Source organism: Corvus moneduloides, chromosome Z (assembly GCF_009650955.1).
Source record: "Corvus moneduloides isolate bCorMon1 chromosome Z, bCorMon1.pri, whole genome shotgun sequence".
In the NCBI taxonomy this organism is placed as follows: domain Eukaryota; kingdom Metazoa; phylum Chordata; class Aves; order Passeriformes; family Corvidae; genus Corvus; species Corvus moneduloides.
In genome coordinates this window covers 25,756,280-25,776,484 of record NC_045511.1, presented here as the reverse complement: position 1 = coordinate 25,776,484, position 20,205 = coordinate 25,756,280, and the positions used below count along the sequence as shown (strand labels likewise).

The window sequence follows — 20,205 nt, the reverse complement described above, 5'->3', positions numbered from 1 at the left end:
CTGAGTCTACTGATGTCTGCTTCTGGCGTGGGAATACAAGGATCAGACTTGGGCCATGCTTTCTGTGACCATAAGGAGCTTTTGGTAAGTGTTCTGGGTCCCTCACTACAGCTGTAATCAAAACTCCAGAGGGAAAAATCTGTTCTGAATCATTTTGTTAAGAAATACCCTCCCAAGCTAGCTTTTTCACACTTTCTTCAGATCTTCACTACTGGTTTGGCCTAAAACAAACAAAGATGCATGGATGTTTATTTATTTGTTTATAATTCAATTCAGTTGAAGTGACAAACCTTTGAAAGCCCAGGGATAAAGTGATTAAGCACCTAGAAGCCTTGCCCTTCCACAGCACAGGCACTGTGTGCAAGACTTTGAGGTCATTTCAGATTTCTGCTTTTTCAGCTTGTTACAAGCAGTTAAATGTTTTGCATCTCCAATGCCCATGTCTGATCCTCTTCCCTTGTAGTCCAGTCCCTGCAGCTGCCTGTGCTGATGGAAGCATGAGGTCTGCACTTCCAAGGGACTGATATGTCTAAGATCAGGCAAATGGCAATTTGACTCAACTCAGACAGCAAAACACATGACAAGCTGCTGCTGAGCTCCTTTCTTGCCTGTCCTAATTCCCAGTCCAGCTTTTCACTCTTCTGATCACGTTACATGAGCTGTCAAAGTTACATCCTGGGAGAGACACAGAAGGGGGAATGAGCACGAAGTGCACCTACCACTGAAAGTGTTTTCTTAGATGATGAGTATTAAGAGGAAACAAGGAGGTGCAAGTATCTCTGTTTCTGATGGGAAGACATAATTTCATGAAAAAATAACTTCCAATTCATTGCTCCCAAATAGCCTTTGAAGCCAAGAAGCTGACAAGAGTCAGCCATTTGTCAAGCTGTGGTTTCCTATAAGCTACAGGGGAGGGATTTGTGAACATTCAGCTTTCCACGTTCACTTACCCCAGTTCACCCTGCAGTGGAACATGTAGGTGTACACTCACACTGTTCTGTAATTCTCCAAGAGTCAAAAGGAGAAAATAAAGGGTTCCTTCAATTTCTTCAGAGCTTTTGAGAAGAAAGCAGCACTTGAGAAGTTGCTCAGTTAAGAAACTGAGCACTGTAACACACAAATGCAGCAGTGCCTAAGTGCGCTTCAGGCATCTACACGCTGAAAGCAAGCAGGGGAGCAAGGGTTCAGGGCACAGAGTGCTACAACCAGGACATTTTTGGACTGTTCCCAGAAAGATCACACACACAGACTCTCAATCTCAGTGGAAACAATTTCTGTCATAGAAAACACTCATAAAGTACCATGCATTTCTCACACTGTTGCATTTATTTTCTTGTCCTCCTGACTTCCCTGCTTGCCTCCTGATTAAAAGCAGACCTGCATCATCAGTTAAAGACAGGAAGAACAATTAAACGCACAGCCAACTTGTAAGAAAAACTAACATCCAAAGAACTTAAAAGATGGGGCCCTTAACAGACATTGGAGAATTCAACAAGATGCCTCGATGGCAGCTGATTTTATAGGGCTGCTGGAGACTTCACCATTACGGGGTGAAGAGATTTCAGTGAACCTTTATTAGTGAAATTCACAGACCTCACCCCAGCGGGAGGGCTCTGCTGCTGCCCTGCAGCACAAGCCAGGCACGGGGACGCTCCACGGGGACTCACTGCTGCCAGATGATTTTCAGGTTCGGGGGAAGCTCTGCGGCCGCGAGTTCATCGAACTTGGTCCCGTCCTTCACGGGGGTGCGATAGAAACCCAGCACGTCCCCGGCGCGGCGCAGCTGGTGCAGCCGCGAGTTGGGCACAGCGTGGCCCAGCTCTGCGGCCAGCTGGGCCAGCAGGCGATGCTTCAGCCTGGTCTCCCTCAAGGGAGTCTGCTGCCAGTCCTCGGGGACACACGGCCCAAAGACCTCCCTGACGTGGGACTCGAGGCAGGTCCGCAGGTTCTCGGGAGGGAGGTAGCTCCGGCTGCGCGGCGGGGGGCAGATCAGGCTGCGCTCACTCCTCTCCTCCTTCTCAGGAGCTGCTCCGTCTGCTTCCACGTCTTTCTCCTCCCTCCTGCTGGCACCGGAACAGAAACATTTTCAGCCTCTGGGCTACTCAAGACAGAGTCAGAGGCCATTTGTATTCATGGTGATTTAAATCAGACTCAGTCCAGACAGTTCACACATCCCATGGACACAGCAGGTCCACTGTCCATGAGGAACAGAAGTGCCCAGGCAGGGTTTGGCTTTCCCCAAGTGCTGCTCACCACACAGGCTGCCTCTGCAAGGCAGTCACCCACCCACTCACCTTATTTCACTGGTCTGAGTGAAAACAGCACTTTAACCCGACTAATTACTTGTTTCCTGTTACAGCTCCATGTTCTAATTTGCTGTGGATAAAAACCACAACAGAAAATAACCACTACTACAGAAGAAAATCAGTGCCCACCTGTAAAAAAACATCATCACCAGTTTTAAGTAAAAAATTTGACTTTCTCATCTGCCACAACTCAGTCAACAACGCACGCGTGGTTTCACGTAAAATGTTAAGAGAGGAATTATTTTTCATTCCTGTGAAATCCCTCTTTTGCCACTCGTAATAAAAGCAGTAACAGCTCTAAAGGCTCCAACCCTACACCACTGCACCCGCCCGCCAGCAGTGCACCTCGTGGGCGCTTGCTGAACCTGTGGAGTCTCCTTCCCTAAGGGCATTCCAAAGCCGCCTGGACAAATCCTGAGGGACTTGCTCAGGGGGTGTCCGGCTAAGTGACCTCCAGAGGGCCACGGCCCGGTGAAGGCCCAGCATGCGGACAAGGCCAGAAGCCACCCCCAGCTCGTGCCCTGCGGGTACCTGCGGCCGCCCCAGAACGCCCTGAGCCCCGCCGGGCCGAGCCCCGGCAGCCGCTGCCTCGCCGCCCGCAGCGCCCGCAGTGCCGCCATGCTGGAGGCGCGCCAGGCGCCTTCCCGCGGCCACCGCGAGTGACGCATTTCCGTCGCGCCCCGCAAAGCCTCACGGGAAATGTAGTCCGCCCCTCAACCCCCCACTCGCCCTTGCCGGGAAACGCGGAATGTGTGAAAATTTCCTTCGGGAAGGATGTTCTTTGATATTTGGCCTCTGTGTGCTTTCAGGCCTAATCGACAGGAAGGGATATTTTGTACGCGTAACAGAAAGTAGCCAACAAGCTCTAAGTGATGCCCAGGTGTTGGAAATGCAACACACTTCTTGTCAGAATGGCCTTGTTGAGGTGTAGGCCTTGACAGGCTTCCGTGGTCTGTGAGCTAGGGGATTAGCAAGGCTTGGGAAGAAGGACGTAGCACTGATGGTGGACACAAAGAATGCAGATTTTATGGGCACAAGGACATTTGGCAGAACCCCCTAGACAAGGAACAAACTAATAAAGCCAACGCAGCAACCGTGCTGAATCAGCTCCAGTGGGGTAAAGGTAATTCCAGCAGGGGCAGATGACGGCCACCCACTCAAGAAACCACTGACTGAAAAGAAGAGAAAGACAGAGCATGCAGGCTAATCACCATGAGAAGTGAGACAATCACTACCCAACAGCAGACTACTAATTATTATAAAGACTAGGTAACTTGTAGTCAATGAACATTAATTCCTTCGTTTACTATAATTTATAAATAGGGAAAAACAATCGTGATGCTGATGCTTGCTTATAAAAAAGACTGAGAGGGACTTTCTACGCAGACAGATAGTGACAGGACAAGGGGAGACAGTTTTAACCTAGAAAAGGGAAGAGTAAATATTTGAAATAAATTCTTTACTGTGAGAGCAGTGAGGCCCTGGCACACTTGCCTAGAGAAGCTCTAGATGCCCCATCCCTGGAAGTGATCAAGGCCAGGTTGTACAGGGCTTTGAGCAACCTGGTCTAGTGGAAGGTGTCCCTGCCCATGGCAGGGTGGTTGGAACTGGATGAGTTGGAAAAATATTATTTTTAAGGTCACTTCCAATGCAAACAATTCTGAGATCGATCTTAGATCAGAGTATCAGTAGGATGCTGCTCATCAGGAGCAGAGATTTCACTGAATGCAGGTACATGGAGACCCAGAGGACCACAGCTGAACCAGGAAAGAGGTGTTATTCCTGACACCAGCATCAGCCTCTGGAGTGTTTTTTGGCAAACCACTTGCTCTTCGTTCATTGTCAGGAGAGACTAAATGCAGGCCTTAATTATGCAGTGACTGGATCCACATGAAGGCTTTTGGCTATTTATTTATTGCCTCTGTGACACACTGGTTACTAAGGCAGGGGACACGGGGAGGTGGTTACAGGGCAGTGACTTTGCCTGTTTTCCCTGTATTTGTTGGCAGGAGCAGAGAGTCCCTGTGGCCAAGAGGAGCAGCCAGCAGAGAGGGATGACCTTGAAAGAACATGGGGTCCTCTGGGTCGCCTGGCCCTGGCTGTTTAGGGAGCTGCTCCAAGGTCTCGTGAGTTGATTGGTGTAGCACGTAGCCAGGCAAATATTCTTATATAACCTTGGCCTGCTGTTTTTGCCATTTATGCCTTTTTTCATGGCAGCCATCTGACTGTGCTTTAGCTAACAAAGCTCATGCCTTTAACAGGGACACAGCAACGTGCCAAAGGTCAGACTGCTGGTTCGCAACATCAGCCTCATTATACAAGCTACACAACAAGTACACTAAGATGCCTTCCTACATGGTTTTGCTAATTATTGTGTAAAATGCCACTGTAAAGTTGATTTGTAAGGGCAACCCTTTTTGCTGTGCATGTGGCTGTAGCCACATCCACTGACCCACAGCACCCCATGTCCTGGTGGCGAGGTACTGATGTGTAGCATCTCTGTAGTTATGGCCCCACAAGCCTTTGTTCTCCTAATTTGATTATTTGATGTTGGTTGGTTCACGTTTTCTCTTCCTGTTTTATGCGTTAGATGTTGACTATGTAAATATTAATAAATAGCCATATTCAATATGCTTATTCATAGGTTCTAGAAAGTTCCCCCCTACTCGACACCCCATTGGCCTCCCGTTGTAGACCCCTCCCACAAGTCACTCCCATTGGGTACCTGCTTGCTAACCCCACGCCTATCGCTGTACCTGGCTGGCTGTTACCCTTGTCCCCACCTTTCTTCCCTGAGTATAAAACCCCTTGACCCTCCGTTAAACCTGCTCTTCGTCCCTGGAGTTTTCATTTGTGATAAACATGCTCGTGGAACCGATATGGAGAGTTTCTCCTTCTTCTTTGCCTCCGCCTGCACACCTTTGCAGCTCAGCTTGGGATGAGCTTCCCTCGGGTGAGGAGCTCGCTCACCGACTGTGGAGGTGCAGTCGGACTGCCGGGCTTTCCCCTGCTCAGCGTGTAATGGTGATTTGTAAGGGCAGCCCTGACTCAACCTGTGCAAGCCTAACACAGTGTGTGGCAGCCTCATCTCACCGGCAATGGCTCTCCAGAGACATGAGATGTTTTGAAGGTAGCATTGTCTGTCTGTGGCCTGTGTCCCGAGCACTGCTTGCTGTGTACATCTTCCAAGTGGTTTTTTTGTGTCTGCCAGACTTCTGTTGGTAGGATTAACCTCTCCAGCTGTGTCAGTACTGGGTTATTTCCCTTTGATATCCTCAGTGTTTACCAAGCTCACCAGCTGTAACACTTGGTGACTTAATCTTTGCAAAGACTACTGAAAGATACTGTAAAGTTTACACAAAACAAAAAGAGTTGTGAGGGAGAGATTAGTTTTCAATTACTGTTTTATTGACATGATTGAATATGCAGGTTTTATAATTCAGGATTATGGCTGCAAAATGGGGTAATGGGCAAAGGTAGCTAGGGAACTACTGAATCTGGCTGCTGTTTCAGGGACTGAGTTTCAAATTGAGGGAGAGTGGGTTCATGATTCATTGGCAGCTGTTGTTTGGTGTTTGGAAAGAATTCCCTTTCCTTGCAATGTGCAAATGAAACAAGAATATCCCCTTGGTAAATTGTGGGAGTGAAGGGTGGAGAGGAAGCTAATCCATTTTATCTCCATTGTGGTGTAGGGTAAGGGAAATTAGATTTCTATGTTTTTCTTTCATTTCTGAACATCTTCCACCACGTGAGAAGAGACAGGAGGAAGGAAGGTTCCTGCACTTTCAGTAGGTGTAGCTGGCAGTGAACAGTGACTGTGTGGCAGCTGTGTCAGTCTTCCCAGACAGGACATACTGTCCCCTGCAAGCCAAACTGTTAATCTGAAAAGGGAAAAAAAAAAAGAGGGGGAAACAATCAGCATGGAGTAAGAAAGGCAGATGTGGAAAGAACAACCAGAGGGAGTAAAGAACGACCAAGCAAGGCAGAAATAACGGAGTAACGCCCCTGGTGAACATGAAATGCCAGGAGAGGTGGGATCAAGAGGAGCCTTAGGGAGGTGACAACATGTGTCCCTTCACGGAGAGCAGCTCTTCTCTGTGCTGGGGGGAAGCCTCGTACCTGTGCCCGCTTGCGGAAGGCCTCCTGTGCAGCCTTCTTGTTCTCGGTTTTGCCCAACCACGCAGCCAGGGCAGAGGCTTGCAGGGCTCTCCCATAGGAAAAGGTCAGTTTCCAAGGCTTAGGGAGAGGGGACTGATTCATGGCATTCAGGTTGACAGAAGCCTCCTCTTCACTCTGACCTCCAGACAGGAAGCAGATTCCTGTAAGACAGAGGTTTCAAGGCTTAGAAACAGAGTGTTCCAGCTACCTCAGTCCCTCACTTTTAGGTGCCAGAGGAGCAGACATGTCAGAGGTGGGAGAGAGAGTGGGAATGAAGAGATAGGAGTGAATCAGGAATCACCAGGAACAGCAGCAGGAACGGTGCGGAGGAGAGTAGTGACAGTTGCTATGGCTATATCCTGAGGGGTGTACTTCTTGGAGCAGGAATGCCCAGCCGTCACCATGTTGGGTTTCAGCAGTGTCCCTTCCAGGTACACGTGGTGATCATTCAAAGCCTTGTAGACAGCAGCCAGAACCTTGAAAACAGGAGGAATGAATACAGACCTCTGCTCAGATCTTCACCTCAGCCTGCTGTGGAAAGACAGTTTATTCTTTGGTACTGCAGCAAGATCTAGTTGAATTTTGCTTTCTCATGAAATTTATCTCCGGGATTGCAGTTGTGGAGACCCCACTGCTTTTGAGATGACCAATAATACAATTGTTCGTATTTACAGGATTTGTCCTTGCCAACTGAGGTACTGAAATTGAGGTAATTGGGTTTGGTCCTGATACCTCTTCTTGAGATTGAGAGTGCTTATATTGCCATTGAAATAAAAATCCAAACACATGGAAAATACTCTTGGATTTTCTATTAGTTTGCTATTTGCCTAGGAGCAGCTGATTTCTGTGATGCAGTTATGAAGTACATTTTTGGTCAAACTTCTTTGAGATCTGTGAGCACAAACTGCACAAAGTTTAGCTGCTGATTTGTGAGGGGGAGGACAGAGGGAGGAATCTCTTACCTTCTCTGTGACATACTGACAGCGCTGGAGATCATGGTCTCCATCAGGCAGGATTTCTGGCTCCACAATGGGCACCAAGCCATGCTAGGAAAAGAAAGACAGGGGATTCTTTAGAGCTATGGAAGTAAAACTGTTCTTGTTGTTTGCCCTGAGTTTAGTGGCATTCCTTTATGCTGCACTGCCCTTCCTCCTTGTCTTCCCCAAAACCCTCACGGGGATTCTCCTTTCGAACTACCTAGCATGTTATCACATGCTAGGGAACAGTGAGAAGGGGCAGCAGCATCTCAGGAGAGGTTGCTGGAGGGGAGGTACCTGCTGGCAGATGCTGGCATAGCGCGCCAACGTGTTGGCGTTCTCCTGGATGGCAAGCTGAGAGGGTGTTGTGCTGGTGATCTTCAGCACTGCACGCCACTTAGCAAAGTCAGCACCATCTTTTTTGTACTGGGCACAGCGTTCAGCCAGCCCATCCAGCCCTGCAGAGGGAGAACAGTGCTTCACTGAGAGCTGCTCTTCAGCACAGAACTCTGCAAAGTCCCATGACTCCAGCCAAGGCTGCGTCTCAGGTGAGTCACCCTATGGCTTTTGCTGGGCCTTAGCTTAGGCTCCTTAGATCTCTCCTTACCTTGGATGGTGGTTTCTCCATTTGTCCCTGCTAGAGGTGCTGTGCCTTTATCCAGCTGTGGAGGTCAGAAAAACAGGAAGGGTTACAGAAAGGTGGGAATCAGTCTAATTCTTATCTTCTACCCATGTCTAGTCTGTCTTTGAAGGCTGACTGTGAGTAGAGTATGGACCTTAGCATGCTCAGGGTGCAAAGGAAGGAAATGTTAGAGCAAAGGGGAAGAAAAAGGAGTGAACTGGGTAAGGGAGGGGCAATGTGTATGTAGATGCCTGCAGGCAATGGCTCAAGAACTCTGTTAGATGTGGAAAGAACTGGATTTAGGTTACTGCATGGAGAGACTTATTTGCAGTGAATGGTGAGTAGATGGGAGTTGGTGTATGAAAAGTTCCAGCATCTAGTGCAAATGTGTGTCTAGTTAGTTGCACAAAATCAATGCAGAGAATTTTAAAACCCAGGACAAAAAGGGCGGGGGGGGGGGAGAGGGGGAAGGGAGAGGAGGGTGGGGGAGGGGAGATGGGGGAGGGAGGGGGGGGGAGCGTTCTTTAGGAGAGAGTGCAGCCCCAAACATCCCAATCATCATTTTCTCTGGAAATTGTGTTTGGATTATGGTGCCAGCCAGGCACATACACACATACAGATACCCACCTTAATTCCCACCACAATGCCTTTTTCCTTGATGAGTGCTGGGAATGGCTTTCCATTGCTATCTTTCTGATAGAGGGTCTCATGGAAGAGGATCACGCCCCCAATACTCTGGTTGATGGAAGTGTCCGAAGAGAAGAGGATCTCTCTAAAAGCTCGGCGGTTCTCCTCCGTGTTCTCCACATTGATCCTCTGCAGCCTGTTCCCCATGGTACCTAGTGAGGTAGACAAGGGCCAGACAAAGGTTTCTAGGCTTGGCTGGCCTCCTGGTCCCAGTAAGTAGCAATGAACTGGGGCTTCAGTTCAGAACTTCCCTTCTCAACCCATAGTTTGTAAGCTTTTGTTTTTATAGCTGCAGCCCTGCCTGGCTGAATTGTTTCTGCTCAGACAAGAGTTTCTAAGTGTTTTTCATCTACTCCACTGATTTCAAATATGAAGCAAAACTGAAAGGAAAAAACATCTTGGGTACTGCTAACTGATTGATGTCCAGAACTCACCGACTGATTCATCTGCAGCTAGGATCCCCTTTCCTGAAGCCACAATCCGCTGAGCAGTGTCTGAAAGAGCTTTCTTCTGCTCTGGAGACAGTGCTGGGAACTGGTGGGTCATGTTGACTTATCTGTGGGAGAGAATCACTGTTACAAGCTGGGGGAGACTGTGAACCAATGACACGACGCGTTCCCAGCGCAGGGCTCTTGGTGCTTGTGTGGTCCATGTTATCATAGGTATATGACCAGAAATCCATTAGAATTCTTCTAGGCTTGGTGTGGGTGGAAAAACTAGAGAGAAATGAAGGACAGACGTCCTGCCACATCCGTCTAGAACCAAAGTGGGAAAGACTCTTCAATTTACCTGGATTTGCTCAGAAAATAAGGAAGGTTAGTCTGTCATAAAAACATGCACCAAGTAACAAGTATGCAAATTGCTGACTCTGCAGACTTTTTGGTTCCCATCAGTTGAATGCCAGTTATTCCACTGCTTATCTTTACACATTTCCTAGCACTGCCCTTTTCTATTTCCGGCCTGTGTTGGCAGTATTTGCTGCTGTGTCTGGTTGACTTTCCATCACCAGCCTTTTGCCTTGGTTTGTAATTCTCCTCCCTATGGCTGCCTTCAGAACTGTAATGCATTGCTTCCTCTGCAGAAGACCTGGGCTCTTAGGAGAATTCACCCCTCATTTCTACCTTTTCAGCTGTGGCAGAGGCTTACCAGCTGTAAATATCCAGCGCCTGAAATCTGGGTTCTGTCTTGATATGACAAAATTCTTGGTCTTACTAAAGTTTTGGTTATATGGCATTAAATTACAGTTTCTCTGATCATCTGAATAGTGCAAGTTACTTTCTTGAGTGTATAAGCCTGTTAGTCTGAAACAGAAAAACTCTCTTCCTTCAGTTTATCATATGGAATAGTTAAAGCAACACCTGTATTTTCATCAGTGGGTGGTAAATCCAGAAGGTGATTAATTAAAACAACATAAAAGATCTCAAATATCATGTTCCCCTCCAAAAGGCCAGGCCTCTGTATAGTGTTTGCATTTTCTATCCCCACACGCTGCCTGAGAGAGGAGTGAGAACATGCCACTTCCCATTTCATCAGAGATGGCCAGAAAATATTTTGCCCCATATAAATATGTAGGCAGCCAAGTCCAACTTCTTATTTCCCTGCACACAGATGCTGTGTTGCCAGGGAATCCTTGTCTTATCCTCTCTGCTGAAGGGCATAATGGGGAGAAACAACAAAGAGTCTGTCTGTTACTCATGACAGGGTACAGAGTTCTGTATAGCATGTCAAAGGGTGCCAAGATTTTCTGGCAGCGGTGCCATCAGAGTATGGTAACAGAGTATGGTAACAGCTATACCTGATTCATAGCTGAAGGTACTTTGGTACTGGTAATGTTATCCTGCAAGATTCAAATGGCATTGTCTGCCAGTACAGATCAGTCAGATGCAGTGTCCAGATGTCTGCTTTACCTCTTTGTGAGCTGAGGCTGGAATTTTTCACATGCAGCTTACCACAGTGAGTCATTTTAGGTCTAGAGGGAAGTTGAAGGAGTGCAGGATGAAGATTGTGTGAAATTAGGGGGAGTTCCCTGCTTTTCAAAGGACTGAAATACCTTCTTGCTGTGGTCCTGGTGAAACAGGCTTACCTTTCTCTGTATGCCAGGCTGTGGTCAGAACTCTGGGAACCATCATTCTACTGTGGTGATCACAGCTCCATCACGCTCAGCTCTTGGCGTTTTCAGATCACCCAGAAGAATTTGAAAATCTGTGCTTTATGCTGCTTAATAGCTACTTAAGTTCAACTACAACTTTCCTTATCCCTCACCTGCTTTCTGTGTTGGATATGTCTTAGAAAGAGGAAATTGGCTTGTTATTATGATTACTGTAATAATAGTTTGGTGATGAGCACCTCAGTTAAAACCACACTACTGTTAAGTAAGTGGTTATGCAAAACTATAAGGAATCGCTCCAGTAGTTCAGAGTCTCTGTGGACAAGACTGGAAAATTGTGCTCTGGCAAGAATGTGATCTTTCCAAGGTCAAAGCTAATGAATTGCTGAATCAGGGGTGGGTTTTTAGAGCTGCAGTTTGGAGCTGTGTTACAGCACCAGGAGGTGTATCCAGGTAACTTTGAATCCAGCTGGCTGGAATGCAAGATCACTGGTCGCTGCAGTCGTGTTATGATGGGTACACTTTCTTTCCAGCAATGCAACAAACAATGAGACTAATGTCTGCTCTATCTCACTTGTTCCCAGTGTTTGCCTAAAGATAACAAGGAGACACTTATCACTCAAAACCAGCCTGCAAGGCAAATTTTCAAAATACAGAAATACGAGTATTTTCAAAATATGAAATACAGTGAATAATGCTGTTCCAAGTGAGTACTCAGAGAGACTGAAACAACAAAGTGTAGTTTCAGAGTGATGAATTGGAAGACAGCAAATTATCTCATTGAGTGTGAAGAAGCAGGTGGAGGTTTGCCCAAAGTCTCCTCAGAATGATCTTTAAGGCCATAGTGAGTGGTTCCCAGCTACCCGGCTGAGCTACAGGGACGAATAAAAGGCACAGTGTTTTTAGCTGAAATGGTGAAGAAATGAGGGCAAAAGAACAACTGTAAACCTTATAATAGCTTAAAGGTGCAGAATGTTCTAGTACCCTTGATTCAGGATTTTCTTTTTCTGTGATACTTTCATGTGAATCATAATCTCTGGGAATCTTCATGTCTGCCTTCAGAAAGGGTGTCTCTGCTGTAAGGTCCTGCTCTGAGCAGGGGAGCAGGCAGAAGAGGAGTGGAGAAGCCTTACACTTCAGTAACATTTCACACAGCTGCCTTGTAAAGAGTAAACTCCCAGCACATCCACAGAAGTGTTAATGCCCCTTCTTAAAGAGCTGGATATATCACCTCACAGCTCCTGAGAAAAAGGCTGCCACAGCTGCACAGCTCATTTCATTCTTCCAAGAACAAAGCCTATTTGTCTTACTCTGATTTATCTGTTTAATTTGACAACTTTTCCAGGAAGAAAAAAAGTTCTAATGATCTATGATCTCAGTAACTGGGAGTTGTCCCACCATGAAGATTTTTCAAGAAACTTCATTTTTATTTACCCATTTTAGGCTGTGGGCTAAGTGTCATAAGCTCAAGTGATTTCACATTGATTTTACATTGTATGAATACAATGCATTCCCTCTATAGTATCTGCTTATATATTTTTTTTAAGTAGAATTAAAAAAGCCTTCAAAAGAATGAAACTGCACAACCCCCCAGCTTTGTAGCTACCTAGAGTGCTTGTCAGGCTTCAACAGCTCCTTAAGCACACAAATTTCTTTGTTCAGCCCCCGGCCTGTGGCCAGCAGGAGGTGGGGGTGTGGGGACAGCACAGTTGTAAAAGTAAATACTGTAATGCTGAAATCTCGTGTTTTTCTCAGCTGCCATAGAAGAAGAAGGGCTGAGGGGAAATGCGTGATTGCAGCACAAGCACTGCATCCTGTTAATATTAATAGTGAGAACCAAAGAGCAGAGTCAAGATGAATAGGAGAAGGAACACTGTTGCATTTCGCTTCCAATCATCTTAGAAACTTTAATACATCTGTGGCATCTTTTCTTTCCAAGCACCCCAAGCGACTGGCATCTTCTAATCTTACTTTAAATCTCACCTGAGTCTTGGCTTGCAGGTGGGAAAAGACTGGATCAGAATCTCTAAGTTTTTCTCTTGGGTCTCCTCACTGCCTTCTTTTATAAAATTGATTCCAGAAGTACAGGACCAAAGTTTTAAATAACAGTTTGTATCACACACATGTAGCTCTTTCCTTTTCAATTACTAGTAAACACAGCCCTTTAGCACCATCTCTGACAGTTGACAATACAAACTCTGAACACAAGAGATTCTGCTTCCAAAGAACAGGGTTTGAAGAAGAAGCAGCTGAACATACAAACAGATAAATACAGTTGGTAGGGACAATGAAAAGTATTCAAAAATTTAGTCTACTGCATGTACACTGTTGGCCTGATTGAATTTACTTCTCTTTTGCGCTTGTATGCTTAGAAGAGGTAGACAATGAGTTAGGCACCTTGTATTCTCACTGCAGTTGATATCTGTGGTTACTGGCCTCACTTCTCTGTGGAGCTCCGTTAAAAAGCTGTTTCTAAATAAGTCTGGTTCCTTGGGCGTGGTGAAAACAGATGGGTATGAACGGCTGGGCAAGCCTGGCCCTGTCCTGCTGACAGAGCACATTCTTATCTAGTTGGCAGAAGACACACAGCTGGCAGGACTATTTCATATGCCTGATTGATGGGCAGCCATCCAGAGGAGCCTAGATGTGGGGGTGGGAAGAGGCCAACAGGAGCACCATGCAGTCCAGCCAAGACAAATGCCCAGACATCGTGTGGGGTGCAGAGCCCTGGCAGCCATTCCCCCAGGACTGCTGGGATGAGGGAACAGGTCTTTGGGGGTGGCTGAAGGCCCTGTCAGGCAGCAAGCTGAATAGGGGCCCAGCAGCAAGGGCTCAAGAACTTGTGTGAGCAGGGGTCTGGCCAGGAGAGCCAGGGGAGGACAGGGGTGATCCCCCTTGGCTCAGCAGTCTGTAGGTAACATCTGGGTTCTGCATCCAGTGTTAGGCCCCTGCAGTACAGGAAAAACACTGACAGACTGTATTAGTTCAACAGATGCTACCAAGAAGGTCAGTGTCTGCAGCACTTGCTCTGTGAGGAGAAGCCTGCAGGGCTGGGTCTAGTTCAGCCTCAAGCAGCGATGGCTTCAGGGGCACCTCTCAGCAGCCCTCAGTACCTACAGAGTGTGATTGAAGAGGCAGAGCTCTTCACAGAGGCTGTGATGGGACAGTGAGAGAGAACAGGCACAAGCTGAAACTAAGAAGATACAGACTGAATATGAAGAAATTTTTTTCACTGCTAGGACAGCCAAGCAATGTAGCAGATTGACAAAAAAGGCTGCAGTGTCTCCATCCTTGGAGGTTGCCAAGACCCACCTGAATAAGAGCACCTTGGTCTGACCTCGTGTCTAAGCCTGCTTTGGGCAGGGGGTGGTTGGACTGCAGACCTCCTCTGTCCCTTTCAGCCTGAATTACCCTGTGACTCTCTGTGAGTACCTGCTTCAGGGAGTCAAGGTGGAAGTGGTGACTCCACTAGCTATGAAGGAGCCTTCAGGAAAGAACAGGATGTTTCTCCCATCATTGTACCAAGATGAAGGTTTTGAGTTAGTAAAATGTTTTCATTTCTGTGTTCTAAAAAGTCTCAACAGTATGGGACAAAAATAGATACTCAGACTTCTGTCACCTAGGAAAAGGGACAGATGTTTTTGATTGGCATACTAATGTCACCACCTCCATAGGTCCTTTGGGACATATATGAAGGTAAATTGCTTGGTTTTTTTTGCTCTCTGAGTTGTTTTACCATCTTCCTGTTCTGTCTAGAGACCTTGATTCAACACCCTGTCCCAGGTGGAGCTGCAGATCTGAAGTTCCCTGTCCTGATTCCCATGTTAGCCTCAGAGCTATACTCAAGCCATGAGCAAATGTATCCCTATTTCATTTCCCTAGCAACTATGCAAGGAGGTTATGTGTTCAGAGACCTGTGCTCTGCAGTCAGTGCAGAGCACTCAGAATGGCTAGATGTGGCTGAGGTGGCAAGAAGATGGTTGCTTGGAAGCAAGTGTTAATAGGGAGAAGCTACTTCTCTTTCAGGGCTAGACTTTTCTCAGGGAAGGTGAATAATTGCTGTTAAAACTTGCATGAGAATTCAAGTCTTGTATTGCCACCAGGGTAGGTTGGGGGAAGCAGTGATGAGAGTCTCAGGTGGGCTAAATAGTTTTGGGTAAGCACATGGGATAGTTGAGAAAGTGATGGAGGATCACAGACTCAGTGAGGATTTGAGCTCGTTGAGCAATTTTGTATTCTGGCTGTTCACAGCTTGAAAGGTTACAGCCTAATGCAAGAGTTTTGTTTTCCTGCACTGCAGACCTTGCACCCCCCTGCCAAAGAATCTTATCCGCACCACTGCACTAATGCTTCAGAAGAAGCTGCCCGACAAACACAGGTAATTGCGCTGCTGTCAGCACTGATGTGTGTCAGGACCAGCTGCCTTCTCCAGTCATGCTCTGTTCTCCTTGCAAAACAGAAATTAGTGTACACCACAAGCAAAAACAAACACAAAACAAAGCGACAGAAAGCAATGCGGGTATATTATTGTTCTGGTCCCCTTAGACGAAGGATCCACTCACTCACTCCAGGAGTTCCAAGTGACTAAGCTAAGTTAGAAAGCCAGTGTTAGCAGCAAATGGATCACTTTGGAAGACCACTGCAGAATGGCTGAATGCTTATTTCTCACAAGCTGTTCCTGAAACAAAAAAATTAAAACCAAAAACAACTTCCCAAGCCCACTGTAGATAAACATACCAGGTCTCAGTGGCTGATATATATACCAGCTTTACAGTTTAGAAATTAAATTATTATGCTTACTTGTTTGTGGGCAGTGGCTCTGCTGCTACAAGCTTCTGGTGAGATGTTTGCAGGCAAAGAGACCGGGTCCTTCTAATCACTAACTTTTATAAAATTCTTGGTGGGGCTTTTTTTTTTTCCCCTCCCCCTTCACTCCTTCATTGTCCCTCCTCCTCCGCAAGCTGTCCAGGGAGGTGTCACTGCTCAAGGTCGGTCATTGGCTATCAGACCACCACCACGCACCTCCAATGGGACCTGGTCATGCTCCTGCTGTTCCTCCCCTTTCCCCTCCCCTGCATATATGAGGCCATTCATGCAGTGAAACAGATGTTTTCCAGTTACTTCAAACTATTCCTTCTCTTTCTAAAGCAGATGAAAAAGAACTACGAGAGAAACCACGGAAATTGTTTACAGGTATCTTGGGCACAACTTTATCATTTAGGGTTAGATCTTCTGAAAGCTTATACTTGGGAAACTGCAGGAAGAAAGAGGAGAAAATAAAATGCAGGAACAATGCAACAGATCCTTAACTGGCATGAGATGTCATGGTATCATTTCAGTGGCTTCCTAAGAGTTACACTGCTTTTTCTCACTGGAAAGTCTAGCATGGAAACATATTTTCCTTTTCCAGTTGGTATATGGAAAGGCAAAATGTGATGCTACAGTGTCAGGTTTAATGAAAGAGCAAGTTCTGATGTCCTGTAACACAGTGTACATGTGAAAAAAATGGTTGTCAGACCAGACATGCCCACATGGAGGTGCACAGCTGCAAGCCAGATTTTCCCACCCAAATCCCACTGACATGCCCACCCATATTGCAGCGACATACAGACTTCTGTGTTGCTTAGCAAAATTTTTCAGTGAAAAATACTGATGCTGTACAAGCAGTGTACCAGCACTGCAGTTTATATGAATCCACACAACAGCCATTCACCAAGTCCAGACCCATAGACTTGATTATTTGCTTTATTTTCTTTCTCCCCATCCTGCAGACCAGTACTCCTGGAGGGAAGGACAGCACAGGCACTGCTGGACAAACATCATACACTCAGGAACAACACCCTCTGCAACCTTGGACATTGGCACGTTTTTACCACAAAGACCCAGTGTTTGCCTGAAGAATGACGTCGTTTCTCCGTTCGTTTGGCTCATGCAGTGACCCCTCTGGCCTCCACATGGACAGGGTGAGACACCTGATTTCTCTCTCTGCAATACTGTCCTCCCTAGGGCACTTCCTCACTTTGTCCTTGAGCCTCTCTTGTGCCTCTGCATGCCAAGGTCAGTGCTTGTAGGAAATCTCAGGAAGCTGCCAGCCTGACAGTCAGCAGAGAAACCTCTGCAAGAGCTGAGAGCGCCGTCCAGTCGAAGGCCTTGTGCCTGTGTTCCTCTGTTTTCTTGCACGTTGCCCTTCCTGACCCATGCTGTTTTGCTTTTTCTTGCTGAAGGGTGCTGTGGCACATAACATGGACATAAAGCCTTCCCTGCTTTACAGTGTTTGCTTTACATTCCGTTTCTCCCATCCTCAGAAAGACAAACCCCATGCTGTGTTAAAGTTTCTCCACCACAACAGAGGCATCTAAGATAGATTACAAATATTTTTAATGACATACATTATCTAAGACCCTCTTGAGACCAAGAAGGTGTCATACTGGTGGTCTTCTTCTTCAAAACCAGAGTTTGGGTCCTGTTGTTCCTGGTTTGGCTAGAAGCTGACACAGGAGGGAAGTACTTGGAAGTGTTTTTTTCCCAGTGTTGGCTGTGATATGGTCTGACAGGCTATTACAGAAAATCTGTGGGAGTCTTCTTGAAAAAAAGCAGTGTCAGACACTTAGATACCACTTTAAATAATCCCCTGCAGCCCAGCTTGCATTCTTAACTCTTTCAGAAGTATATAAAAGTATTTACAGGTGGATGCTTGCTGTTATGAGCCTTTCTAGGCTTTCTAACCCTTCAATCCAGCAATCCAAGCACTAGGATTACAGGTCCTCACAGAGACTTACTGTCGTCACAGAGGACAGAGGAGATAAAAAAGTGAATGGACATGATGCTTAACTTTTTCACTTAATTTAGAAGTGGGAGCAGGAATATGGAATGAGAAATCATGGCACATTATGTCACTGTAAGGTGTTAGTATGCAGACCCATACTGTGCAGAAATAACAGTGATACTAAAATGACACTGGAAAAGAGTATATTTCTATCACACATAATGATACTTTGGGAGTACTTGTACTTCTAAAAAATAAGTTATAGTAGTATCATTTCTTAAATAATAATAAGAGGAAAAAGCTTGCATCATGAGGGGAATGCAGTGCACTTGCATTTAACCAAACAACTAACCTGGCCCATAAAAAGTACAAAATCACTGCCTGCAGTAACTATTCCATGGCAAAATTGGTGTATTATCCAAACTGTAATTCTTTCTCACAGAGGTAGTGTTTGAACTCAGAACTGGCAACTCTCACACCTCTCCCATGGCCATGAAGGCAGGGTTCCCAGTAGGAATTCAGATTCAGAGGCAGAACCATCTCTCCTCTGCATCCCTAGGGTTCCTCATCCCCCTGTGCCTCTGGCATGGGGAGAAAGACATAGGACAAAGATGCCAGGAAAGGATAAGGATAGGGTGAACAAGAAGGGAGGTCAGTTGCACTAAAGAACAATTACTCTCAGTTTTTTGTATTCTTAAAAATGATTATGCAGACTTTTGCCGTGATTGCTGATACACTTTTTTAGTGAAGAGTGTAATCTTTTATTAGAGAAAGGGTTACTAGCTGCTTTTGTGTTCTGGATGTCTGAGAATTGATTGCTTAAATACCTATCTAACTACATGCAGTGACCGAGGGTTTTCTGCACAGGTTATGGCTTGTTTATGTGTTCATGAAAGAGCTGATATAAACTGTCTTGCAATATAAAAAACTTTATACCTGTGTTTGAAACATCACTGCAAACAAGATGCATAACTAGTTACAGAGCTTAAATGTTCATTATTGTGCCTTTTATAGCACAGAAACAGAAGGTGGTAGCTAGCTATAATGGAGATTGGTAAGGTTAAAACACAAGTGTCTAGCACTTCCTCTCAAAAATGTGGCACAACGTAAGTGAATTTTCTATTTGAATGGCTTGGAGATGTTGCTGGTGTCAAAATTTTGTCTCTGTTTTGAACTGAAATGGCCGTACAAAAGTTGACAGAAGTATGCATGTAAAAATATTAAGGACCATTGAAAACTGTATTCACATGTGGCATGGGTTATTACTTAGTTCTTAATTTGTGGGTCTACTTTTTGGAATTTGACAATGTACGTACTGGATTTTTGTAGTAGAAGTTAATTTAATTGCTGTCCTTGTTATACCCAGCCTTGTTGTCAAAGGATCTGACAGTTGTGCATTTCAGTTTTAGGTGAAGTCTTGCTGGATAAAGTATATTAATATAAACAGAAAGCCTGTTTTAAAGACAACAGATAAAAATATTTTAATTGCTTATGGTTTTCCAGATTGTGATTTTTACTGTCTGTTTCTAGCAGTATAATTCTGGTAATGTTTTGCCTTTAACTACTCAAATGAACTAGCATTTTCTATAAAAAAATAAGTAAATGGGAAGAGATAAATTGTAGTACACCTCAAAAAGAATGATGAAAAAGAAAGACATGGTTTAAGCAACTTCAGAGATGATGTGTTTGCCATGAGAAAAATTTAAAACTTACAGCTTCTCTCTGCACTTAAGTAAATTAAGTACTATATTTGGATGTGGTCAGACCTGTAAAATCGATTGAAATGGAAAAAAACATTGGGAGTTGGAAGGATGTCCAAGAATAATATGCATCCACATGAAAAACACCTGGCTCTGTTGCCCCAAGAGGCTGCTGCCTGCGTGATGGGGTTAAAGTCTAATCTGAGCAGGCTGGAGCAGAGTGGAGTCTGCCTCCTACCCACCTCTCCCCACCATGCTGGATGTTTCCTGTTTTCTGTACTCTGCAGTCTTGCTTAACTGTCTCAAAGTCCAGCTTGTTCATCCCTATCTAATCAGAGGTATTGTTTATTAAGTGATTTGTTTTCCCCAGTCACCTACAGCCCTCACCCTCAATGTGAAGAGCCTGGCTGTTTAACCCCTCTGGAAGAAATGGCCCTGTGTGTTTGGCTCCACAGCAGTGTCTGCAGACACGTACATCGGGGGGCTGGGAGGTGTTGGGCAGAGCAGACCCAGGCCCACCAAGGGGATCGCACAAGGGAGGGTTTGCTTTGTTCTACATTCTGTGCAACTTAAAGCTGGGCTGCAACAAACGTCGTGACTTGGAATGAGAAACAGGCGAGCACACAACACTACTGTTACCAAAACACAGATCTTTGCAATAATTTCAATAGTGGGTACAGCAAAGAAGGATACAACTTTAAATTGAGCTGCCTGTGACAACTTTCCTGGGCTGTGAGAAACAGCTGTAACAGGACATGAAGGTATATGCTGTAATGACACTGGTCTCCATGCCTTTCTGTTGACATTTTGTTTTTAAAAAAGCAAGAAGGCAAACAACTGGCTTCTATAAAGGAAGACATTTAACTGTTTATTACGTGTTTA

At 45.6% G+C, this 20,205-nt stretch overlaps 2 protein-coding genes and 1 long non-coding RNA gene across 4 annotated transcripts in view; 1 reads left to right on the top strand and 2 right to left on the bottom strand.

The window, feature by feature from the left end:
- Positions 1-1,303: 1,303 nt before the first annotated feature.
- MRPL50 (mitochondrial ribosomal protein L50) lies at positions 1,304-2,953 on the bottom strand. Of its 2 annotated transcripts, none has more exons than XM_032096776.1 (2): positions 2,838-2,953; positions 1,304-2,063 (listed from the first exon to the last, which is right to left on the bottom strand). In XM_032096776.1, the coding sequence occupies exons 1-2, from the start codon at positions 2,924-2,926 to the stop codon at positions 1,664-1,666; spliced, it is 489 nt and encodes a 162-aa protein (XP_031952667.1). In that variant the 5' UTR covers positions 2,927-2,953; the 3' UTR covers positions 1,304-1,663. The 2 variants fall into 2 exon arrangements, with proteins under 2 accessions (XP_031952667.1, XP_031952668.1); XM_032096777.1 differs by having other exon boundaries at positions 1,304-2,060.
- Positions 2,954-5,692: 2,739 nt separating this feature from the next.
- ALDOB (aldolase, fructose-bisphosphate B) lies at positions 5,693-15,772 on the bottom strand. The gene is made up of 9 exons (XM_032096756.1): positions 15,658-15,772; positions 9,185-9,306; positions 8,691-8,902; positions 8,049-8,103; positions 7,739-7,899; positions 7,427-7,510; positions 6,766-6,940; positions 6,426-6,625; positions 5,693-6,187 (listed from the first exon to the last, which is right to left on the bottom strand). The coding sequence occupies exons 2-9, from the start codon at positions 9,294-9,296 to the stop codon at positions 6,092-6,094; spliced, it is 1,095 nt and encodes a 364-aa protein (XP_031952647.1). The 5' UTR covers positions 9,297-9,306; positions 15,658-15,772; the 3' UTR covers positions 5,693-6,091.
- A 79-nt stretch (positions 15,773-15,851) lies between these two features.
- Positions 15,852-20,205, top strand: part of LOC116438128 — a 28,098-nt gene continuing 23,744 nt past the window's right edge. The window contains exons 1-2 of the long non-coding RNA XR_004237598.1: positions 15,852-16,050; positions 16,629-16,820. This is a non-coding gene — a long non-coding RNA (uncharacterized LOC116438128). The remainder of the gene's footprint in view (positions 16,051-16,628; positions 16,821-20,205) is intronic.